Here is a 21,022-nt window from a genome sequence, read left to right as displayed (position 1 = left end):
TCTTAGTGCCTCAGTTTCCTTACTGTTAAAATGAGACATAGCAAGGTCTAGAGGAAATAGCTCAGGCCTGGGAGTTAGAGGACGTGGGTTCTAATCCCAGCTCTGCCGAATGCTTGCTGCGGGACCTTGGGCAAGTCGCTTCACTTCTCTGGGATTCAGTTCTCCTGTTCTCCCTCCTATTTAGACAGCGAACTCCTGGCGGGACAGGGACTGTATCCAACCTAATTCACTTACATCTACCCCGGCACTTAGAACCGTGTTTGATACATAATAAGCACTTAACAAAGACCATTTTTTAAAAATCTGCTTTTCCTCCTACTTATATTGCAAGTGCCATGTGGGACAGGCTGTATCCCTGATTGTCTTCTATCTACACCAGCGCTTAGTAGAACAGTGCTTTGCACATAGTAAGCGCTTAACAAATACCATCATTATTATTATGGTGCTTCTCATATAGAAGGTGCTTAACAAATCCCACTATTATGAGTCTAGTCAGGGTGGAGGAAGAGTCCAGGGTCCCCCGAAGTATCCCGATCCAGCTGAGACAAGACAATGAGCTGTGGGGAGGCCATTTTGTGGTCCAGGGACAGAGTGATGGGGTGCTATCAACACCACCCGAAAAAGGCGGATTAGAGCAGGAGCCTGGCCTCCCTTATTGGAAGTGCATCGTCCATCAAATGCATCGTCCATCAAACTAGCAATGTGGTGCAGTGAAAAGAGCCAGGGCCTGGGAGTCAGAGGTCCTGGGTTCTAATCTTGATCCTGCCACTTTTTTATTGCATGGTACTTGTTAAGTGCTGTCAAGGACTGTTCTAAGTGCTGGGGTAGATAAAAGTTAATCAGGTTGGACACAGTCCACCTCCCACATGGGGCTCACAGTCTAAGTTGAAGGGAGGATTTAATCCCCATTTGACAGATGAGGGAATTGAGGCACAGAGAAGTGACTTGCTCAAGGCCACCCAGGACACAAGTGGCAGAGTGGGGATTAGAACCCAGGTCCTTCTGACTCCCAGGCCCATGTCTACCTATTAGGCCACACTGCTTCCCCTCCTTAGGAATTTCACAAGCGGTGATGTCCTCTTTAAATATGATGGACAATACAAAAGGCAACTCTTTCCATTTACATCTCTTTCCAGTGTGGCTGATATCACCCCGTCGCTTTGTCCCTGCACCACAAAATGGCCTCCCCGCAGCTCATTGGCCTTCTTGCCCCAGCTGGATCTGGTTACTTTGGGGGTCCCTGGACCCAGGGGCCAAAGGGGAGACATACTCTTCCCCTACTCCGGCTAGAGTCGTAATAGTGGGATTTGTTAAACGCCTTCTAATTACATAGAGAGAGAGCAAATATGTATATATGTATATGTTCAGGGCAGTGTGTTGGTGAGGCAGGTCTACTGTTGACCAAATGCTGAATGGACCATCTACTGAGTCCTGAACTGAGTACCTGTGATGGGCAGATCTCTGTACTGAGCACTTAGTATTTGCATAGTTCTATTCTGGGTCCCTACTGTGTGCAGAACACTGTATTTGGCATCTACTGTATGCAGAGGACTGTACCAAGACTCTACTGAGTGCAGAGCACTGTACCGGCTGCCTACTTTTATTTACATGGTATTTGTTAAATGCTTATATATTCCAGGCACTGTAATAAACACAGGGGTAGATACAAGCTAATCAGGTTGAACACAGTCTCTGTCCCACATAGGGCTCACAGTCTTAATCCCCATTTTCCAGATGAGGTAATCGATGCTCAGAGAAGTGAAGGGGAGCAAAGCTAGGATTGGAACCCAAGCCCTCTGACTCCCAGGCCCAGGATGTTTCCACTAGCCCACAATGCTTGGGGAGGGAAGGAGAGAACAAATGGCAGAGCCGGGATTAGACCCCAGGGCCCTTCTGTTTCCCAGACCTGTGCTCTAGCCACTAGGCAACGCTGTGTGTACTGTGTGCAGAGCACTGTGCTAGATGCTTCTAGACTGTAAGCTTATCCTCTAGACTGTAAACTCACTGTGGGCAGGAAATATGTCTTTTTATTGTTGCATGGTACTCTCCCAAGTGTTTAGTACAGTCTTCAATAAGTACAATGAAATGAATGAATGTGTGCCTAGTACTGTACTGAGTGCTTGGGAGAGTCCAACAGCAACAAAAAGACACTGTCCCTGCCCTTAAAGATCTTATAATCTAATGGGAAAGAAGAAACACTGCCCAGAAAAACTCAAGGCAACATCTTGGCATCTACCTGACCTACATGAACATGAGGAAGAAACCGAGGTTATTACTTTGGCTCTCAACTGGCCGCAGGTGGTACAAAGGAGACTCTCCTTTAGAGAACCAGGTTCCAGAACTCCCATGCCCTGACCAGTGGCAGGCACAACCAAGTCCCCACAGGGTTTACATCCCCCTGGCAACCACGTTCCAGTGTCAGAGAGCACTCATCCCTCTCCCCTCCAGTCATTCTCACCCCTCGTCACGGCCTTTGGTCCTTTGTTTCTTAGAAGTCTTTCCTTTGTTCTTTTTCCTAGAAAAATCTTTGGTCTTGGCACTGGAAAGTACAGGTCCTTCTCACCGAACCCGCCAACGCGTGGACCGAGGATCCGTTCGATTTAAAGACGTCAGGCTGGCCCCCCTTCCTCCCGGGCACCGGACTCTCGGGTTCGGGGATGATCCGAGCCAGGTATCGAAATGTTCTCATAAACTCTCCACCTCTCCTGCCAATGTACCGATGAATAGTTCTTTGTCCCCTTCCAGAGGCAAGCCTTTATTCCCACCTACCTGAAGCATTTCTGTATGGGCGTTTTGTGTTTTCCTTTCTCTCTCTCCCCACTCCCACTTCTCTCTCTCTCTCTTTCTGCCTCTTCTTTCTCCAGTCCCAAACCCTCTCTTCTTTCCCCCTTTACTCAGATCCTTCCACTTTCCTCTACCATTCCAGTTTGCCATTCTCACTTCAGAGAATGCCAATCAAAGCTTTGGTTTATATTGGATTCAGTCACTTTGCCTATAAGCTGGATTTTTACTTTTATTTAATGTGTATTTATTGAATGCTTACTATATGCCAAGGCCTTCTCCAAGGGCTGAGGTGGATATGGGATAATCCAGTTGGATACAGACCCTGTCCTACTGGGATTCACAATCTAGGAGGCAAAACAATATCCTAGATTGTAAGCTCCTACAGGGCAAGGCGTGTGTCTACCAACTCTTATTGTCCTTTTCCAAGCACTCTGCACCCAGTAAGCACTCAATAAATACCACTGATTGATTGATATCTTATCCCACAGCACTTATGTTATATTGATAGATTATATATTATAAATTGTTGATTTATATTCATGTCTGTTTCCCCCTCTAGAATCTTTGTGGGCAGGGAAAAGTGTCTAAAAACTGTTATACTCACCCAAGATCTTAGTGCAGTGGTCTGCACACAGCAAACACTCAATAAATATCATTGATTGATTGATATCTTAACTCACAGCACTTATGTACATATCTGTAAAGTCAAAAGTATGAATTATCAATTAATATTAATGTCTGCCTCCCCCTCTAAACTGTAAGCTCATTGTGGGCAAGGAACATATATGCCAACTCTGTTGTACTCTCCCGAGTGCTTAGTAGCAGCTTGGTCTAGTGGATAGAGCAAGGAGCTGGGTAGAGGGGAAAAAGAGAAGGTTTGAGACTGGATAGAGGAGAGACAGAAAGAGAAAGAGAGAAGTGGTGGTGGAGAGAGAGAGAGAGAGAGAGAGAGAGAGAGAGAGAGAGAGAGAGAGAGAGGAAAGCACAAAATGCTCATAAAGAAGTAAAAAAGACCTGGGTTTTAATCCCAACTCTACCATGAGTCTAATATTTGACCTCGGGCAAGTCACTTTACTTCTCTGTTCCTCAGTTGCCTCATCTGTAAAGTGGGGATTAAGACTGTGTGCCCTATGTGGGACAGGGACTGTTTCCACCCCAATTACCTTGTATCTACCCCAGTGCTTATTACAGTGCTTGGCACATAGTAAGCGCTTAACAAATGCCATTATTATCATTATTACACTGCTCTGTACACAGTTAGCACTCCATAAATACCACTGATTGATTGATTATCCCCATTTTTACAGTTGGGGGGACTAAATCTCAGAAAGGGTAAATGACTTGCTCAGGGTCACCCAGCAGGCCAGTGACAGAGCCCAGACTTGATCCCTGGCTTCTTGACTCACAGGCTTATGCTCTTGGTATTTGTGCATAGAACCTAGCCAGAAAGAATCTCAACAGGCTTTCTCATCTCCGGCATTCATTCGTTCATTCAATCGTATTTATTGAGCTTTTACAGTTTGCAGAGCACTATACTAAGCTCTTGGGAGAATACAATCTAACAATAAACAGACACATTCCCTGCCCACAATGAGCTTACAATCTAAAGAGGGAGACCAGCATTAATTTGAATCAATAAATAAATAACAGATATGTACATAAGTGCTTTGGGGTGGGAGAGGGTGATGAATAAAGGGAATAAATCAGGATGATTCAGAAAGGGTAGAGTTAAACAAGGCAGATGGTCTGAGATGAAGAGGTCACCATCTCCCTTGGGAATCGATTCCAGATTCTGATCCCCACCTCTGGAAATTTCCTCCTCCACATCCAACGAAAGGCACTTCACTCACAGCTGAAGTATACTCTTCTTTTTTCCTTTCTTTGAAAGCAGGAAGAGCACCTGGATTGGGGCAGGGAGTTATACAGCCTCCCCAACAATGGTATTTATTGAGCACTTACCATGTGCAGAGCAGTATGCTAAACCCTTGAGAGAGTACAGTATACCAGAGTTGGTTGGCACATTCCCTGCCCACCAGGAGTTTACAATCCAGAGGGGGAGAACCACCTTTTATCATTCCTGGATAACGTTATCTATTCTCCCTGCTTTGAATCACATTCATTCAGTTGTATTTATTGAGCACTTACTGTGAGCAGAGCATAATAATAATAATAATGTTGGTATTTGTTAAGCGCTTACTATGTGCAGAGCACTGTTCTAAGCGCTGGGGTAGACACAGGGGAATCAGGTTGTCCCATGTGGGGCTCACAGTCTTAATCCCCATTTTACAGATGAGGGAACTGAGGCACAGAGCACTGTACTAAGGGTTTGGGAGAGCCCTTCAATTCAACAATAAACAGATTCATTCCCTGCCCACAACTAGCTTATAGTCTAGAGACTGGTTACACACTGATTCCTCTACTCCTTGAGCTCTTCAAGTGTCTCCGTTTCTCTCTTAAAATGCCTGAATCAGAATCAAGACATAGTACTCCCCAAGAGGCCTCTCCAATTCCCGATCTGTAGAACCCCCTCCTAAGCTGTGAGTCTCCGCTGGGAAATATCCTCCCTGGTCTGGGAGCAGTGAACAAGAATGGAAGAATTGTCTTATTTTACCCAGGAGATCCTCCGTGGTCCCAAGAGCTTTGCTGCCCAACCTGTCTTTTCCCCTCAAGTCTGTGGTTTAGGTTGTGACCTCTGGTCACCTCCATGTTTCTGTTTCTAGATGAGCAGTGTGGCCTCGTGGATTGATCATGGGCCTGGGAGTCAGACGGACCCGGATTCTAAACCTGACTCTGGCACTTGTCTGCTGTGTGACCTAGGGCAAGTCACTTCACTTCTCCGGGCCTCAGTTACCTCATCTGTAAAATGGGGATTAAGAGTGTGAGCCCCATGTGGGACAGAGACCATGTCCAACCTGATTTGCCTGTATCCACCCCAGTGCTTAGAGCATTGCTTGGCACATAATAAGCACTTAACAAATACCACAATTATTATTATTATTATGTAAATAATAGATTACCTCATCAGTAAAATGGGATTAAGACTGTGAGCCCCATGTGGGGCAGCAGGTACCGTGTCCATCCTGATTAGCTTGTATATACCCCAGCGCTTGGTACAGTGACTGGGGTAGGGTAAGCACTTAACAAATACCATAAATAATAATAATGTTGATGGAGTGGGCTACCTCTGATCTAGTAACAGCTAGGTGCCCAAAGGGGAAGCCTTCCTGTTGGATAAAGGCTCTTCTCAGTTAAGGAAGCACAGGAGGTTACTGGAGCAGCAAAAATATTTTGAAAATATCGAGAACTTTTGGTTCATTGTTGCTATTAGACTGGGAATGAGGAGAGGGAAAGGGAAAAGAGGAGAGCAAGGGACAAGGGTGTATGTTCTTCCTCAGATTGTCTTTCCTCAAAGACAGCAAGCTCCCTGAGGGCCAGATGTTCAATTTAACTTTTTTTTGAGCACCCCCTAGCACCTCGTATACTCCGTTCTGCTTTGGTGCGGGTTTCCACTGCGTGTCTATACTGGAATGTGATGGTAGCATTAGGGATTGTCTGGATTTGGTGCAATGTAAGGATGGAAAAAAATGACCATGCACATGTGGGTGGAATCATACATTCATTTATTCAATAGTATTTATTGAGCGCTTACTATGTGCAGAGCACTGTACTAAGCGCTTGGAATGAACAAGTCGGCAACAGTTAGAGACAGTCCCTGCCGTTTGACAGGCTTACAGTCTAATCGGGGGAGACAGACAGACAAGAACAATGGCAATAAATAGAGTCGAGGGGAAGAACATCTCGTAAAAACAATGGCAACTAAATAGAATCGAGGCGATGTACATTTCATTAACAAAATAAATAGGATAATGTAAATATATACAGTTGAGCAGACGAGTACAGTGCTGAGGGGATCGGGGGGGGGAGGAGCAGAGGGAGATGGGGGGAAAAGAGGGTTAAGCTGCAGAGAGGTGAAGGGGGGGCGGTAGAGGGAGTAGAGGGAGAAGGGGAGCTCAGTCTGGGAAGGCCTCTTGGAGGAGGTGAGTTTTAAGTAGGGTTTTGAAGAGGGGAAGAGAATTAGCCTGGCGGAGGTGAGGAAGGAGGGTATTCCAGGACCGCGGGAGGACATGGCCCGGGGGTCGACGGCGGGATAGGCGAGACCGAGGGACGGTAAGGAGGTGGGCGGCAGAGGAGCGGAGCGTGTGGGGTGGGCGGTAGAAAGAGAGAAGGGAGAAAAGGTAGAAAGGGGCAAGGTGATGTAGAGCCTTGAAGCCTAGAGTGAGGAGTTTTTGTTTGGAGCGGAGGTCGATAGGTAACCACTGGAGGTGTTTAAGAAGGGGAGTGACATGCCCAGAGCGTTTCTGCAGGAAGATGAGCCGGGCAGCGGAGTGAAGAATAGACTGGAGCGGGGCGAGAGAGGAGGAAGGGAGATCAGAGAGAAGGCCGACACAGTAGTCTAGCCGGGATGTAACAAGAGCCTGTAGCAGTAAGGTAGCCATTCGGGTGGAGAGGAAAGGGCAGATCTTGGCGATATTGTAAAGGTGAAACCGGCAGGTCTTGGTAACGGATAGGATGTGTGGGGTGAACGAGAGAGATGAGTCAAAGATGACACCGAGATTGCAGGCCTGAGAGACGGGAAGGATGGTCGTGCCATCCACGGTGATAGGGAAGTCTGGGAGAGGACCGGGCTTGGGAGGGAAGATGAGGAGCTCAGTCTCGCTCATGTTGAGTTTTAGGTGGCGGGCCGACATCCAGGTGGAGACGTCCCGGAGGCGGGAGGAGATGCGAGCCTGAAGGGAGGGGGAGAGGACAGGGGCGGAGATGTAGATCTGCGTGTCATCTGCGTAGAGATGGTAGTCGAAGCTGTGAGAGCGAATGAGTTCACCGAGGGAGTGAGTGTAAATGGAGAACAGAAGAGGACCAAGAACTGACCCTTGCGGAACTCCAACAGTTAAAGGATGGGAGGGGGAGGAGGCGCCTGCGAAGGAGACCGAGAATGACCGGCCAGACAGATAAGAGGAGAACCGGGAGAGGACGGAGTCCGTGAAGCCAAGGTGAGATAAGGTATGGAGGAGGAGGGGATGGTCGACAGTGTCAAAGGCAGCAGAGAGGTCAAGGAGGATTAGAATGGAGTAGGAGCCATTGGATTTGGCAAGAAGGAGGTCATGGGTGACCTTAGAGAGAGCAGTCTCGGTAGAGTGGAGGGGACGGAAGCCAGATTGGAGGGGGTCCAGGAGAGAATGGGAGTTAAGGAATTCTAAGCAGTGATTGTAGACGACTCGTTCTAGGATTTTGGAAAGGAAGGGTAGTAGGGAGATAGGACGATAACTGGAAGGGGAAGTGGGGTCAAGAGAGGGTTTTTTTAGGATGGGGGAGACGTGGGCATGTTTGAAGGCAGAGGGGAAGGAGCCATTGGAGATTGGTTAAAAATAGAAGTTAAGGAAGGGAGGAGGGCAGGGGCGATGCTTTTTAAAAGGTGAGCGGAAATGGGGTCCGAGGCACAGGTGGAGGGGGTGGCACTTGCGAGGAGGGAAGAGATCTCCTCTGAGGATACTGGAGGGAAGGATGGAAAAGTAGGGGAGAGGGTTGTTGGGGAGGAGGGGAGAGGGGGAGGGGTGACTTTGGGGAGCTCAGACCTGATTGTGTTGATTTTTGTGATGAAGTAGGTGGCCAGATCATTGGGGGTGAGAGATGGGGGAGGGGGAGGAACGGGGGCCTAAGGAGAAAGTTAAAGGTCCGGAACAATCAGCAGGGGTGACGGGCATGGGTGTCGATGAGGGAGGAGAAGAAGTTTTGCCTGGTGGAGGAGAGGGCAGAGTTAAGGCAGGAAAAGGTAAATTTGAAGTGTGTGAGGTCAGCTTGGTGCTTGGACTTTCGCCAGCAGTGCTCAGCAGCTCGAGCATAGGAGCGTAGGAGGCGGACGGAGGAGGTGATCCAGTGCTGTGGGTTAGTGGAGCGAGAGCGGCGGAGGGAAAGGGGGGCAAGAGAGTTGAGATGAGAAGAGAGGGTGGAGTTGAGAGCGGAGACCTGATCATCAAGAGTGGGAAGTGAGGACAGGGCGGCGAGGTGAGGAGAGATGTTTTTGGAAAGACAGATGGGATCAAGACAGCGGAGGTCTCTGTGGGGCAGTAGCGAAGATTTGCAGGGGGAGGGAGTTTGAGAGATGAGGCAGGTGAGAAGGTTATGGTCAGAGAGAGGGATTTCAGAGTTGGTGAGGGAGGAGATAGTGCAGCGGTAGGAGATGACGAGATCGAGGGTGTGACCGAGTCGGTGAGTGGGCATGGTATGGTGGAGCAGGAGGTCGGCAGAGTCGAGGAGGGATAGCAGGCGGGCGGCAGAGGAGTCATTGGGTCACAGATGAGCCCTACGATTCAAGTTTTCCTGAACCTGAGATTCTTTGGGGAGACCATACCCCCAAACTTTGAGAACAGGGTAGGTGGTGCTGCACACAAAGCAGGCGCTCAACAGATACCAGGAGAAAATTAATAAAATCAAACTTTAAAGGAAAATCAAATCAAACTCAAGCCAGTGTAATTTGTTTCTTCTTTTTCTTCCTCCCCACCCTCATCCTTCCACCATCATGTCCATTCATTCAATCATATTTATTGAGCGCGTACTGTGTGCAAAGCATTGTACCAAGCGCTTGGGGGAGTACAGTCCAACAATAGACATATACCATGCCCACAATATGCTGCATCCATCACCTTGCCCCCTCCTACCTCAGCTCCCTCTCTCCTTCTACATTCCAGCCCACACACTTCACTCTTCTGCTGCTAACCTCCTCACTGTGCCCTCCATCTCTTCTGTCTTGCCATCCCTGACCTCCCCTTACCTGTCCACTTCCCCCCACCCACTTGATCACTCTGTTTCTGTCTTAGAAAGGAAGGAGGAAGCCTGCTGGGAGACTGGATGCCGAGAAAGAGGAGAAGAAGACAGCATCCCCAGAAAAGGCGGGTGACGGCAGGTAATTGTGACTCTCCGTTTCTGTGGCTCAGCCAGAAGCTGGTCCCCGGGTAATTCAGTGTTCCTCTCCACTGTTGGCATCTATGTCATGAGTTTGGTGCTTAACGTTGGTCTAAGCTCTGGGGGAAGGTTTAAGGATGATACTTGAGACACGGTCCCAGCTGCTTTCGGGGCTCACTATCCAAAATGAGATCATCGATTCTTTCAATTGTATTTATTGAGCACTTATCGTATGCAGAGCACTGTACTAAGGACTTGGAATATACAATTGAGCAATAGATAGATCATAAGATGAGAGCATGGCCTAGTGATAGAGCATGGGTCTGTAAGTCAGAAGGACCTGGTTCTAATCCCAGCTCCACCACTCGTGTGCCATGTGAACTTGACCAAGTCACTTCCCTTCCCTGTGCCTCAGTTACCTCATCTGGAAAATGAGGAATAAGGCTGGGAGTCCCATGTGGCCAGGGACTGTGTCCAACCTGATTTGCTAATATCCAACCCAGCACCAGTACAGTGCCTGGCACATAGTGAGCGCTTAACAAATAACTCAGTAATTTTTCAATTATTACAACAGGAGGAACGTGGCAACCAGTAAATTAACAATGATTCCAACAAATGGCAGCTCACACTGTGATCTAGAGGAGCCCCTGGTAGACCTCCCGGTGTCCTTGGCAGGGCCATCCTTTGCTTTACCTCATTTGTGGCAACAATAATAATAATAATAGTAGTACCGATAATAGTGGTATTTGTTAAGTGCTTATTAGGTGCCTGTAATTGCACTAAGCTCTGGAGTGTATATAAGCAAATCAGGTTGGACACAGTCCCTGTCCCACATGAGACTCACAGTCTCAATCCCCATTTTACAGATGGGGCAACTGAGGCAAAGAGTAATGAAGTCACTTGCCCAAGGTCACATAGCAGACAAGTGGCAGAGCCAGGATTAGAACCCTGGTCTTCTGACTCCCAGGCCTGTGCTTTATCCACTAGGCCATGCTGCATTCTAGAAACCAGAAAAGCAGGTTTTGCCCACCACTCTCCAGCCTCCTGGAGAGTGGGTCTTCACTCTGGTGATAGCGGACAGTGAGTGTAGATAAAAAATAGAAGGGAACCCAGAAATGAGCCTTGAGGAACTGCCCCAGTTAGGGGGTGGGAGGCAGAAGAGGAGCCTGCAAAAGTGACTGAGAATGAGCAGCCAAATAGATAGGAGGAGAACGAGGAGAGGACAGTGTCAGTGAAGCCAAAGTTAGACAGTGTTTCCAGGAGAAGCAGGTGATACGCCGTGTCAACAGGAGCTGAGAGGTTCAGAAAGATTACGATGCAGTAGAGGCTGTTGGATTTGGCAAGAAGGAGATCATCAGTGACCTTTCTGAGGGCAGTTTTGGTGGAGTAAGGGGGGGTGGAAGCTAAACTGAAGGGGGTCAAGGAGGTAATTGGAGGAGAGGAACTACAGACAGCTTGTATAGACAACTCATTCAAGGAGTTTGGAGAAGAATAATAGGAGGGAGATGGGGCAGTAATTGGAGGGAGCCATGGGGTCAAGGGAGGAATGTCTGTAGGAGAGAGAGAGAGAGAGAGAGAGAGAGAGTGTGTGTGTGTGTGTGTGTGTGTGTGTGTGTGTGTGTGTGTGTGTGTATGCGGGTGCAGATCCATGGGAGTGTCTGTGGGAGCATGCTTGGATTTTGAGGACTTCACTTATTTTTAATATGTGTTTTCCAATGACCAAAGCAAGAAAAGGTCATAAAAATGCTCAAAATGACCACCACCCCATTTGGGGAGCTGATATTGCTTGTGTCATAGCCCTTAGGGTTCATGATCACTCTGCATTGGCCTCCTGTTTCTCTTTTGGCCGTCCCCACTAGGCTAGGCAAGCCACAAATGGTTGCACAGAGCTTCTATTTCTTGCAATCTTGTGTGTGCCTTTTGTGTAGGTGTCCAAGGGGTTCCTTGTGGAGGCCAAACTTCCTGAGTTTCAAAGTGAAATGGAATCTTTATCTCTGTTTCTTCTCCAGAAGTGCTAAAATCCATCTTTTCCTCCCCATCCAAGCTGCTACCAGGCAATACCAGTATTTATCCTTTCTATCCCAGCTTGAACTGTATCAGCCTCCTGGCTGACCACCCTACCTCCTTTCTCTCCCCAGTTCAGTCCATACTTCGATCTGCTGACTGGATAATTTTTCTACAGAAATGTTCAGGCCAGGTTTCCCCTCTCCTCAAGAATCTCCACCTCCACATCAAACAGAAACTCCTTACCATCGGCTTTAAAGCAGTCAATCACTTTGCCCCCTCCTACTTCACATCATTACTCTCCTAATACAATCCAGCCAGCATGCTATGCTCCTCTAATGCCATCCTTCTCACTGTACCTCGATCTCATCTATCTGACCAACGACCTCTCACGCACATCCTGCCTCTGGTCTGGAATGCCTCCGTCTTCATATCTGACAGGCAATCAGTCTTCCCCCCTTCAGAGCCTTATTGAAGGCACATTTCCAAAAGGCCTTACTTGACTAAGCTCTCCTTTTCTTCCACTCTCTTCTGTGTCACCCTGACTGCTCCCTTTATTCATCCCCCTCTCAGTCCCACTTACTGTTATTTATTCATTTATTATTTATTTATAGTAATGTCTGTCTCCCCCTCCCGACTGTAAGATCCTTGTGGGGAGAGAATTTATCAGTTATATTGTTATAATGTGCTCTCCCACATGCTTAGTACAGTGCTTGGCACTCAGTAAGAGCTCAGTAAATATGATTAACTAACTGAAAGTACTCCATGCCCAAATTTGCTCAACAGTTGGGAAAACTTGGGATTTTCCAGCTTGCTCCTGCCTGGGTATGGAGACGTGTCCAAATTTCTGCATTCTTTCCTGATTTGCAACCCACTGTGTGTGTGAGCATGGGTGTGGGGTGAAGGGGGAGAGAGAGAGAGCAGGAGAGCTGTGGTCTCCAGATGTCACTTCAGCCCCTATCCTTTCCCCAAGGATCCCTGGGAAATGCAGCCTCCATCCAAGATGGCCACTACGACTTCGTCTAGAGTTTCCAGTCTCCTTCCCCTCTCTCTACCTTCCAACCTCTCTATCCCATCTCTCTGTGTCTCCATCCCCTTTCACCCTAACTGCCAGCCTATCACCAAGCCACCTGGGTCATATTGAACCAATCAAAATGAAACATTATTTGGTGAATCCAGAAAGCCAAATGCAGGCCAACATCAATCTGAATAATTCAGTCTGACATTCCCAGCCTTGGGCATCACCATGTCACCAGTTAGGCCCGGCACCCAGTCAGTCAATGGTATTTCTTGAGCGCTTGCTGTGTGCAGAGCACTGTACTAAGCACTTGGGGGAATACAATATGACAAAAACACAAACACTCCCTGAGCACAGCAAGTTTACAATCTAGAGGGGGAGACAATATAAATAAATAAATTACAGATATATACATAAATTACAGGGAGTTGGCAGCCTTTGGCATCACCTCATTATCATTTAGGCCTGACTCTCACTGGAAGAAGGGAGTTGCAGGCCAAACTTGGCCCCTACGATATATCTGGAGAGAGTTTTGATAGGTCCCACTCCTAGAACAAGTGAATGAACACACCATCCTACTTTTTATATCTGTGGCATTTGTTAAGCCAGGCACTGTACTAAACATTGAGGTTGATACAAACTAATCAGTTTAGACAGAGTCCATGTCATTCATTCAATCACATTTACTGAGTGTTTACTGTATGCAGAGCACTGTACTAATGCTTGGGAGTGTACAATCAATAGACACATAGCCCACAAAGAGGTTATGGTCTAGAGGATAATAATGGTATTTGTTAAGTGCTTACTGTGCGCCAGGCACTGTTCTAAGCTCTAGGGTGGATACAAGCAAATTGAATTGGACACAGTCTCTGTCTCAAATGGGCTCCCAGTCTCAATCCCCATTTTACTTAAGAGGTAACTGGGGCATGGAGAAATGAAGTGACTTACCCAAGGTTACACAGCAGACAAGTAGTGGACCAGGATCAGAACCATTATCTTCTGACTCCCAGGCCCATGCTCTATCCACTAGACCACACTGCCTCTCCTACTTGATCCCCCTCTCTACTAGAGTGAAAAACACTAGATAAAGCAGGCCTAGTGGAAAGAGCACAGCACTGGGAGTCAGCAGTCACAGGTTCTATCCTGGATCCTTCACTTGCCAGTTGTGGGACTTTGGGCAAGTTACTTCACTTCTCTGGGCCTGAGTTTCCTCATCTGTAAAATGGGGATTTAATATCTGCTCTCCCTTCCCCTTAGACTGTAGGCCCCATGTGGGATAGGGACTATGTCTGATCTGATTGTATTTTTTTAATGGTAATTAAGTGCTTACTATGTGCCAGGCACTGTACTAAGCACCGGTGTAGTTGCAAGATAACCAGGTTGGACACAGTCCATGTCCATGTACAGAGGGCTCACAGTCTTAATCCTCATTTTACAGATGAGGTAACTGAGGGACAGAGAAGTTAAGTGACTTGCCCAAGACTATGCAGCAGACAAATGATGGAGCCAGAATAAGAAACCAGGTCCTCCTCCCAGGCCCAGACTCTTTCCATATGTCCACACTGCTTCCCCCCGGTGCTTGGCATGTAGTAAGCACTTAACAAATATCACCGTCGTTATTAAACCAACTGTACAACCCCACCTGAAGAAAGAGCAAAGTTGGTTCAAAGGTGTTTTCAGGGGTAACATATGCTTCTGGGGGAATTGGGTTCCTCACAATGCAGTTTGTTCTCCCTGACTGGCACGCTACCTGCCTGAAACTCTTCAGGAAAGATTGACACTTCACACCTACGCAAAAACAAGAAGGAAATTCAAAGCCAAAGTCAAAGCTTTTCAGAGCCTGCTTCCACTGTGACTTCCGGAGAGACGATTTGAAATGAACAAGTAATGATCCTAAGCCGAGCACTGCTGCGGCATGTCGGTCCGATGGGCGCTATTGGCGAGCTCACAGATAGTATCTAAGAATTGCAGGGCTTAGCAATAAAGCCAGATCTGGAGCGGAAAAGGTGGAGGGTTGAAACGAATGCTCGAAACAGAAAAAAAAAATCAGTAAGAAAGAGAATATGTTCCAAAGAGTGCCGGCGATCTGCGGATCTGGACAAAATATTTCAGGGAAAAAAACTGAGCAACATTCAGGAAGATGGGGAAGCAGCATGGCCTAGTGGAAAGAGCACAGATCTGGGAGTAAGAAGACCCGGGTTGTAATCCCATCTCTGCCACTGCTCGGCTATGTGACCTTGAGCAAGTCACTTCACTTCTCTTTGTCCCAGTTTCCTCATTTGTAAAATGGGGATTAAATCCTCCTCCCTCCAATTTAGACTATGAGCCCAGTGTGGAACAGGGGCTGTGTGTCCAACCTGATTAGCTTGTATCTAATCCAGCACTTAATTATAGTGCCTGGAATATAATAAGCATCTAACAAATGCCATTTGGAAAAAAAAAAGATAAAAGAGGTTGGAAGAAAACTCTCCCACCTTCCCTGAAGAGAAACATCTTTCTGGTAATACAGTAAAACTTCACCCAGCACTGCAGTTGCAGTCAGGTCTGCTTTCCAAAAACACTGCTTTATCAATCGCTCAGTCAGTGGTGGATGGGTGACTAGGCTGCAAGCTTCTTAAGGGGAGGAGCCAGAGCACACAATAGAAGCTCAATAAATATGATTGATTAATTAGGAGACAGAAAATATGTATATGTGTGGTGAGAAGGAAAGAGAAGAGAGAAATAGAGAAAAGCAGCAGAGCAGAATGAGTGAGTTTCAGCAAATCCACATCTTCTAAAGCTACACAATTTCAAATTTACCTGGGTTTGGCTCAGTAAAGCCTCTCGGAAAGAAAACGGATCAGAAATGAAAGGCCTAAATGTATACACCAACCAGAGTGGAAAAACTGAAAAGTGAATAAAATGGAATAGTAAGGGGGAGGCACCCGGAATACCTGAATGCTATTAACTGTTCTCTCTTGACAACTACAGTTACCCAGGTCTTTCTTTAATTCATTCATTCATTCATTCATTCATTCATTCAATCATTGAGCTCTTACTGTATCTGGAACACTGCACTAATCACTTGGAAGAGTGCAATATAACAATAAACAAACACATTCGCTGCCCACAACGAGCTTACGGTCTAGAGAGGGAGACAGACATTAATATAAATAAATAAATTACAGGTATGGACATAAGTGCTGTGAGGCTGGGAAGTATCTAACAGCATTGTCTAGTCTTTGTTTGCAGAGAACAAATTGATTCTGTCATGATTCCTGAGGATATTCCACCAAAAACTGATTAGCAAAATTGGAAAACCCTGCTGGGCTCAGGGGAAATAGTACAGAGATACGAATTCAAATGACCATGCATTTAGCACAAGACATGCAGTTAGAAGCAGCATGGCTTAGATAGAGCACAGGCCTGGAAGTCAGAAGGACCTGGATTTCCAATCCTCGCTTTGCCACTTGTTCGTTGTGTGACCTTGGACAAGTCACTTCAGGTCTCTGAGCCTAGGTTCCCTCATCTGTAAAATGGGGATAAAGACTGTGAGCCACATGTGGGACAAGGGCTGTGTCCAACCTGTTTAGCTTGTATCTACCCCAGTGTTTAGTACAATGCCTGTCACATAGTAAGTTCTAAACATATACCATTAGAAGAAAAAAACTATCCCAAGCTCCAGTTTCCTTACCCCTCAAAAAGAGAAAAAAAAAAACAGGTGGGGATCAAAAAGAAATTTCACTCCAGGAAAAGGAGGATTTTGATGAAAATTTAAATTTTGACCCATTTTACTCCATTTCTTCAGTTGTCGGCCCTCAGATATATCATCACGACATCATTCAGTGTAGGAAGGTTTGGGGGAAATTTTGGCAGGCTGAAAGATTTTTTTGAGCCCAATTTCAAGGATGAATTAGGATATGCAGTTTAATATGAAAACTGCCATCCCACAACACTATCTGGATCTGGGCCGCTCTGAGTCATGTTTTCTGAATCAAACATGAGGCTCCACTCTGTAAAACACTTCAACAATATCGGGCCAAAAAAGACGGACCAAGGTCCTTTGCAGCCTAGGGTTATGCAGTAGGTCCAGAGTGCCGGTTCAATGGGACGCTTTGAGAAAGCAGAAATCTGAAATAGACCAAGAATAATTTGCACAAAAAGGTACAGGCCCCAGCCAAATTCAGTAAGCTGCTTTTGCTTCAGTGTCTCTCTCCACTGAAAATGACACCGTTACAGTCATTTTCACCAGTTTTCAACATTCTATGTGCATTTCCAACCGACTGCAAGACCGAGCGGAAATCGGTTTCCCTCTCACATTTTTATTTCTCCATCTGTCATGCGTGTTGGGCAAGACACAGGCCAGTCTGTTTGCTTTGAATCTCTGATCCTTTTCCATGGTCTTCTGGGAACTCTTCCCCGGTTCTTTCTCCCCACCTGAAGTTGCGTCAACCGAACAGTCCCCCTTAGCACATATGTATTCATCCTCATCCTGATAATAATAATGGCATTTGTTAAGCATCTACTTTGTGCCAAGCACTGAACTAAGCGCAGGTACATCTTGTATATTGACCAATTCTATATTCAGTGATTTATTCAGCTATCTCATCCTGACATATTCATTCTCTTCCCTGTCATATCCCTGTCCTTCTTCCTGTCTCTTCTATTTATAAGCCATTTAATTCTGCCTATCTTCCTCATTAGACTGTAAGCCCCTGTAACTGGCTTCTGTTCTACTCTACTGAACACCTACTGTATTCTCTGCACAGAGTAAGCGGTTCCTAAAAACTCTTGTTGTTGATGATGATGATGATGATGATGTGTATAATGACGACGACGATGATAATGATGATGACCTGACTGTCCTTTCTAGAGAAGAAAGTATGGGTTTCAGCCACTCAGTTGAGAAAAGAAGCAGTTTGTGATTTGACCGAGGTAAGAACTATAGAAACAGCATGGCTTAATGGATAGAATATCATGGGGACATCCCGAATGTATCTTGCTGTTTTTCCTCTTTGAAAGTGATGCTACTGACAGTGGGGCCCCATCTTAATGGCATGGCCAGATGAAAAGACTGACACTCCCTTCCCTAATAGCATGTTTGGGCAGAAAGAGATCTTTGCTACCTCTCAACCTGTGCCCACACAGAGCCTGGCTGCTTTTTTTCCAGCCTGGCTCTTGCTAACCCACTCTTTGCCCAGTCTTTGCCCAAGAAGAGCAACCTCTCTCCCAATCCCTGCCTATCGGGCTGGTTCCACGATGGCCTTGTTTCCAACCATGCCTCGTTCTATCTTTAAATCATTCGGTCTATGACTGTCAGTTTGCTAGAAAGCAACTTCTGTGTAGCCCTGTGCTTAAAATAGTGCTTGACACACAGGACCTGGGTTCTAATCCTGGCTCTGCCACTTGTCTGCTGTGTGATCTTGGGCAAGTCAGTTCACTTTTCTGGCTTCAGTTACCTCATCTGTAAAATCTGGATTGAGATTGTGAGCCCCATGTGGGACAGGGATTGTGTCCAACCCAATTAACAAAAACCATTTAGAAAACAAAAAATTTGTTTGGGTAGCCCACTACTATCGATAATAATAATAAGAATAATGGAACTTGTACAGTACTTGCCAGGCACTGTACTAAGCGATGGGATAGAAACAAGCAAATGGGGTTGGACATAGTCCCTGTCCCACATAGGGCTCACAGTATCAATCCCCATTTTACAAATGAGGTAACTGAGGCAAAGAGAAGTGAAATGAGTGCCCAAGGTCGCACAGCAGATAGGTGGCAGAGGCAGGATTGGAACCCAGGTCCTTCTGACTCCCAGGCCCGTGCTCTAGCCACTAGGCAACACTGCTTCAAGGCCTCTATAGGTCAGGTCCTGCCCAGCCCAGCTACAATGCTATGAGCACTCCTTCAGTGTCAGTGAGCTGATTGCAAGTCGCAGACCTCATCAATAGAGAAGCAGCATGGCTCAGTGGAAAGAGCACGGGCTTAGGAGTCAGAGGTCATGGGTTTTAATCCCAGCTCCGCCACTTGTCAGCTGTGTGACTTTAGGCAAGTCACTTAACTTCTCTGTGCCTCAGTTACCTCATCTGGAAAATAGGGATTAAGACTGTGAGCCCCGCATGGGACCTGATTACCCTGTATCTACCCCAGCACTTAGAACAGTGCTTGGCACATAGTAAGCGCTTAACAAATACCAACATTATTATTATTATTATTATCATTGGGATTGGATTCTGGTCCTGTCGTTTGATGTCAAGGATGGTTCTCAACCTTGTCAGTATCCTTTCATTAAACTCTCAGTCCGTTACCAAATCCTGCCAGTTCAACCTTCACAACATCACTAAAATCCACCCTTTCCACTCCATCCAAACCGCTACCACATTAATCCAAGCACTTATCCTATCCTACCTTGATTCCTGCATCAGTCTCCTTCCTGACCTCCCTGCCTCCTGTCTCTCCCCACTTCAGTCCATACTTCACTCTGCTGCCTGGATCATTTTTCTAAAAAATAATTTAGTCCACATTTCCCCGCTCTTCAAGAACCTCCAGTGATTGCCCATCCATTTCCACATCAAATAGATAGGCTTTAAAGCAGTCAATCAGCTCATCCCCTCTCATCTTTCCTCACAGATTTCCTACTACAACTCAACATACACACTTCACTCCTGTAGCACCAGCTAGAGTTTACTGCCTAGTGGGGAAAGGGACACAAAATAATTTACAGGTAAGAGGAAGAAGAGAATGGAGAGATTGAGAAACAGCATAGGCCTGGGAGTCAGAAGGACCTGGGCTCTAATCCTTCCTCTGTCAATTAGCTGCTATGTGACCTTTTCTGGGTTACTTCACTTCTCTGTGCCTAAATTACCTCATCTGTAAAATGGGGATTAAGATTGTGAGCCCCATATGGGACCTGTATTGTCTCCAACCTATATATCTTATATGTATTCGGGTGCTTAGCACAGTGCCTGGCACATAATAAGTGCTTGATAAATACCATAAAAACTACAGATGTGGAAAGTAAGTAAGTTATCCTGGGAGGAACGAAGAGGGCAAGGTGGGAGAAGAGAATGGATAAGTGAGAGAAAGAGAAACAGCGTGGCTCAGTGGAAAGAATATGGGCTTGGGAGTCAGAGGTCATGAGTTCAAATCCCGGCTCTGCCATTTGTCAGCTGTGTGACTGTGGGCAAGTCACTTAACTTCTCTGTGTCTCAGTTACCTCATCTATAAAATGGGGATGAAGACTGTGAGCCCCACGTGGGGCAACCTGATTATCCTATATCTTCCCCAGCCCTTAGAACAGTGCTCTGCACATAATAAGCACTTAACAAATACCAACATTATTAATAGTAGACTGGGTGAACCAATATCTACAGGAGTGCTATGAGTGACTGAGGGTCCCTACGTACTAAGATATTGCAAAAGTTCTGGTATGATAGTTGAGAAGATATTCTAGACATTAGAGTGTAATCTCATTGTGGGCAGGGAATGTATCCATTTATTATTGTATTGTACTCTCCCAAGTGCTTAGTACAGTGCTCTGCACACAGTAAGTGCTCATTAAATATGATTGAATAAATGAATATGCCCTGGAGAGAGGAAAAATTAATCAAGGAAAGTTTCCTGGAGGTAAGATTTCAGCAGGGTTAGAGAAGATGGGAGGAGTTGAGGGTCTGGCAAATTCAAAGGAGAAGGGAATTCCAGGCATGAGGAAGGGCATGGGCAGTGATGGGAGACAGAAGAAGTGAGATAATGGACAGTGAGTAAGTTATCTTGGGAGGAACGAAGAGGGCAAGTGAGAGAAAGAGACTCAGTAAAGGGCCTTCAAACCAGTGGTTTGGAGTTTCTGCTTGATGCAGAGAGGAATGGATAACCAGTGAAAGTTTTTAAGATGTGGGGTGAAGTGATTCTGGGCAGCTGAGTGGAGAAGGCACTGGAGAGCAGGGAGCCTGGAAACAGGAACGCTTTGGAAAGACTGATTCTGTCTGCTAGAGAAGCAACATGGCTTAATGGCAGGAGCCCGGGCTTGGGAGGCAGAGGACGTGGATTCTAATCCCAGCGCCACTATTTGTTGCTGTGTGACCTTGGGCAAGCCACTTAACTTCTCTGGCCTCAGTTCCCTCATCTGCAAAATGGGGACTAAGACTGGGAGCCCCACGTGGGACAACCTGATGAACTTGTATCATCAACCCCAACGCTTAAAACAGTGCCTGGCACAGAGTAAGTGCTCAACAAATACCATCATCATTATTATTGTTATTATTATCTGGTCGGGACATG

General features: G+C 46.4%; 1 protein-coding gene across 1 annotated transcript in view; it reads left to right on the top strand.

Annotated features, from left to right (window-relative positions):
- The window catches only part of MORN1 (MORN repeat containing 1), a 239,097-nt gene that overhangs the window by 162,629 nt on the left and 55,446 nt on the right, over nucleotides 1-21,022 (top strand). Inside the window, exons 11-12 of the mRNA XM_029064471.2 lie at nucleotides 2,520-2,671; nucleotides 9,660-9,745. Of these exons, the coding sequence (XP_028920304.1) occupies nucleotides 2,520-2,671; nucleotides 9,660-9,745 (238 nt within the window). The remainder of the gene's footprint in view (nucleotides 1-2,519; nucleotides 2,672-9,659; nucleotides 9,746-21,022) is intronic.

The sequence above is a fragment of the Ornithorhynchus anatinus genome, chromosome 5 (genome assembly GCF_004115215.2).
Source record: "Ornithorhynchus anatinus isolate Pmale09 chromosome 5, mOrnAna1.pri.v4, whole genome shotgun sequence".
NCBI classification, from domain to species: Eukaryota; Metazoa; Chordata; class Mammalia; order Monotremata; family Ornithorhynchidae; genus Ornithorhynchus; species Ornithorhynchus anatinus.
Note: the sequence above shows the minus strand (reverse complement) of the source record. Positions and strands in the feature narration are given on the sequence as shown.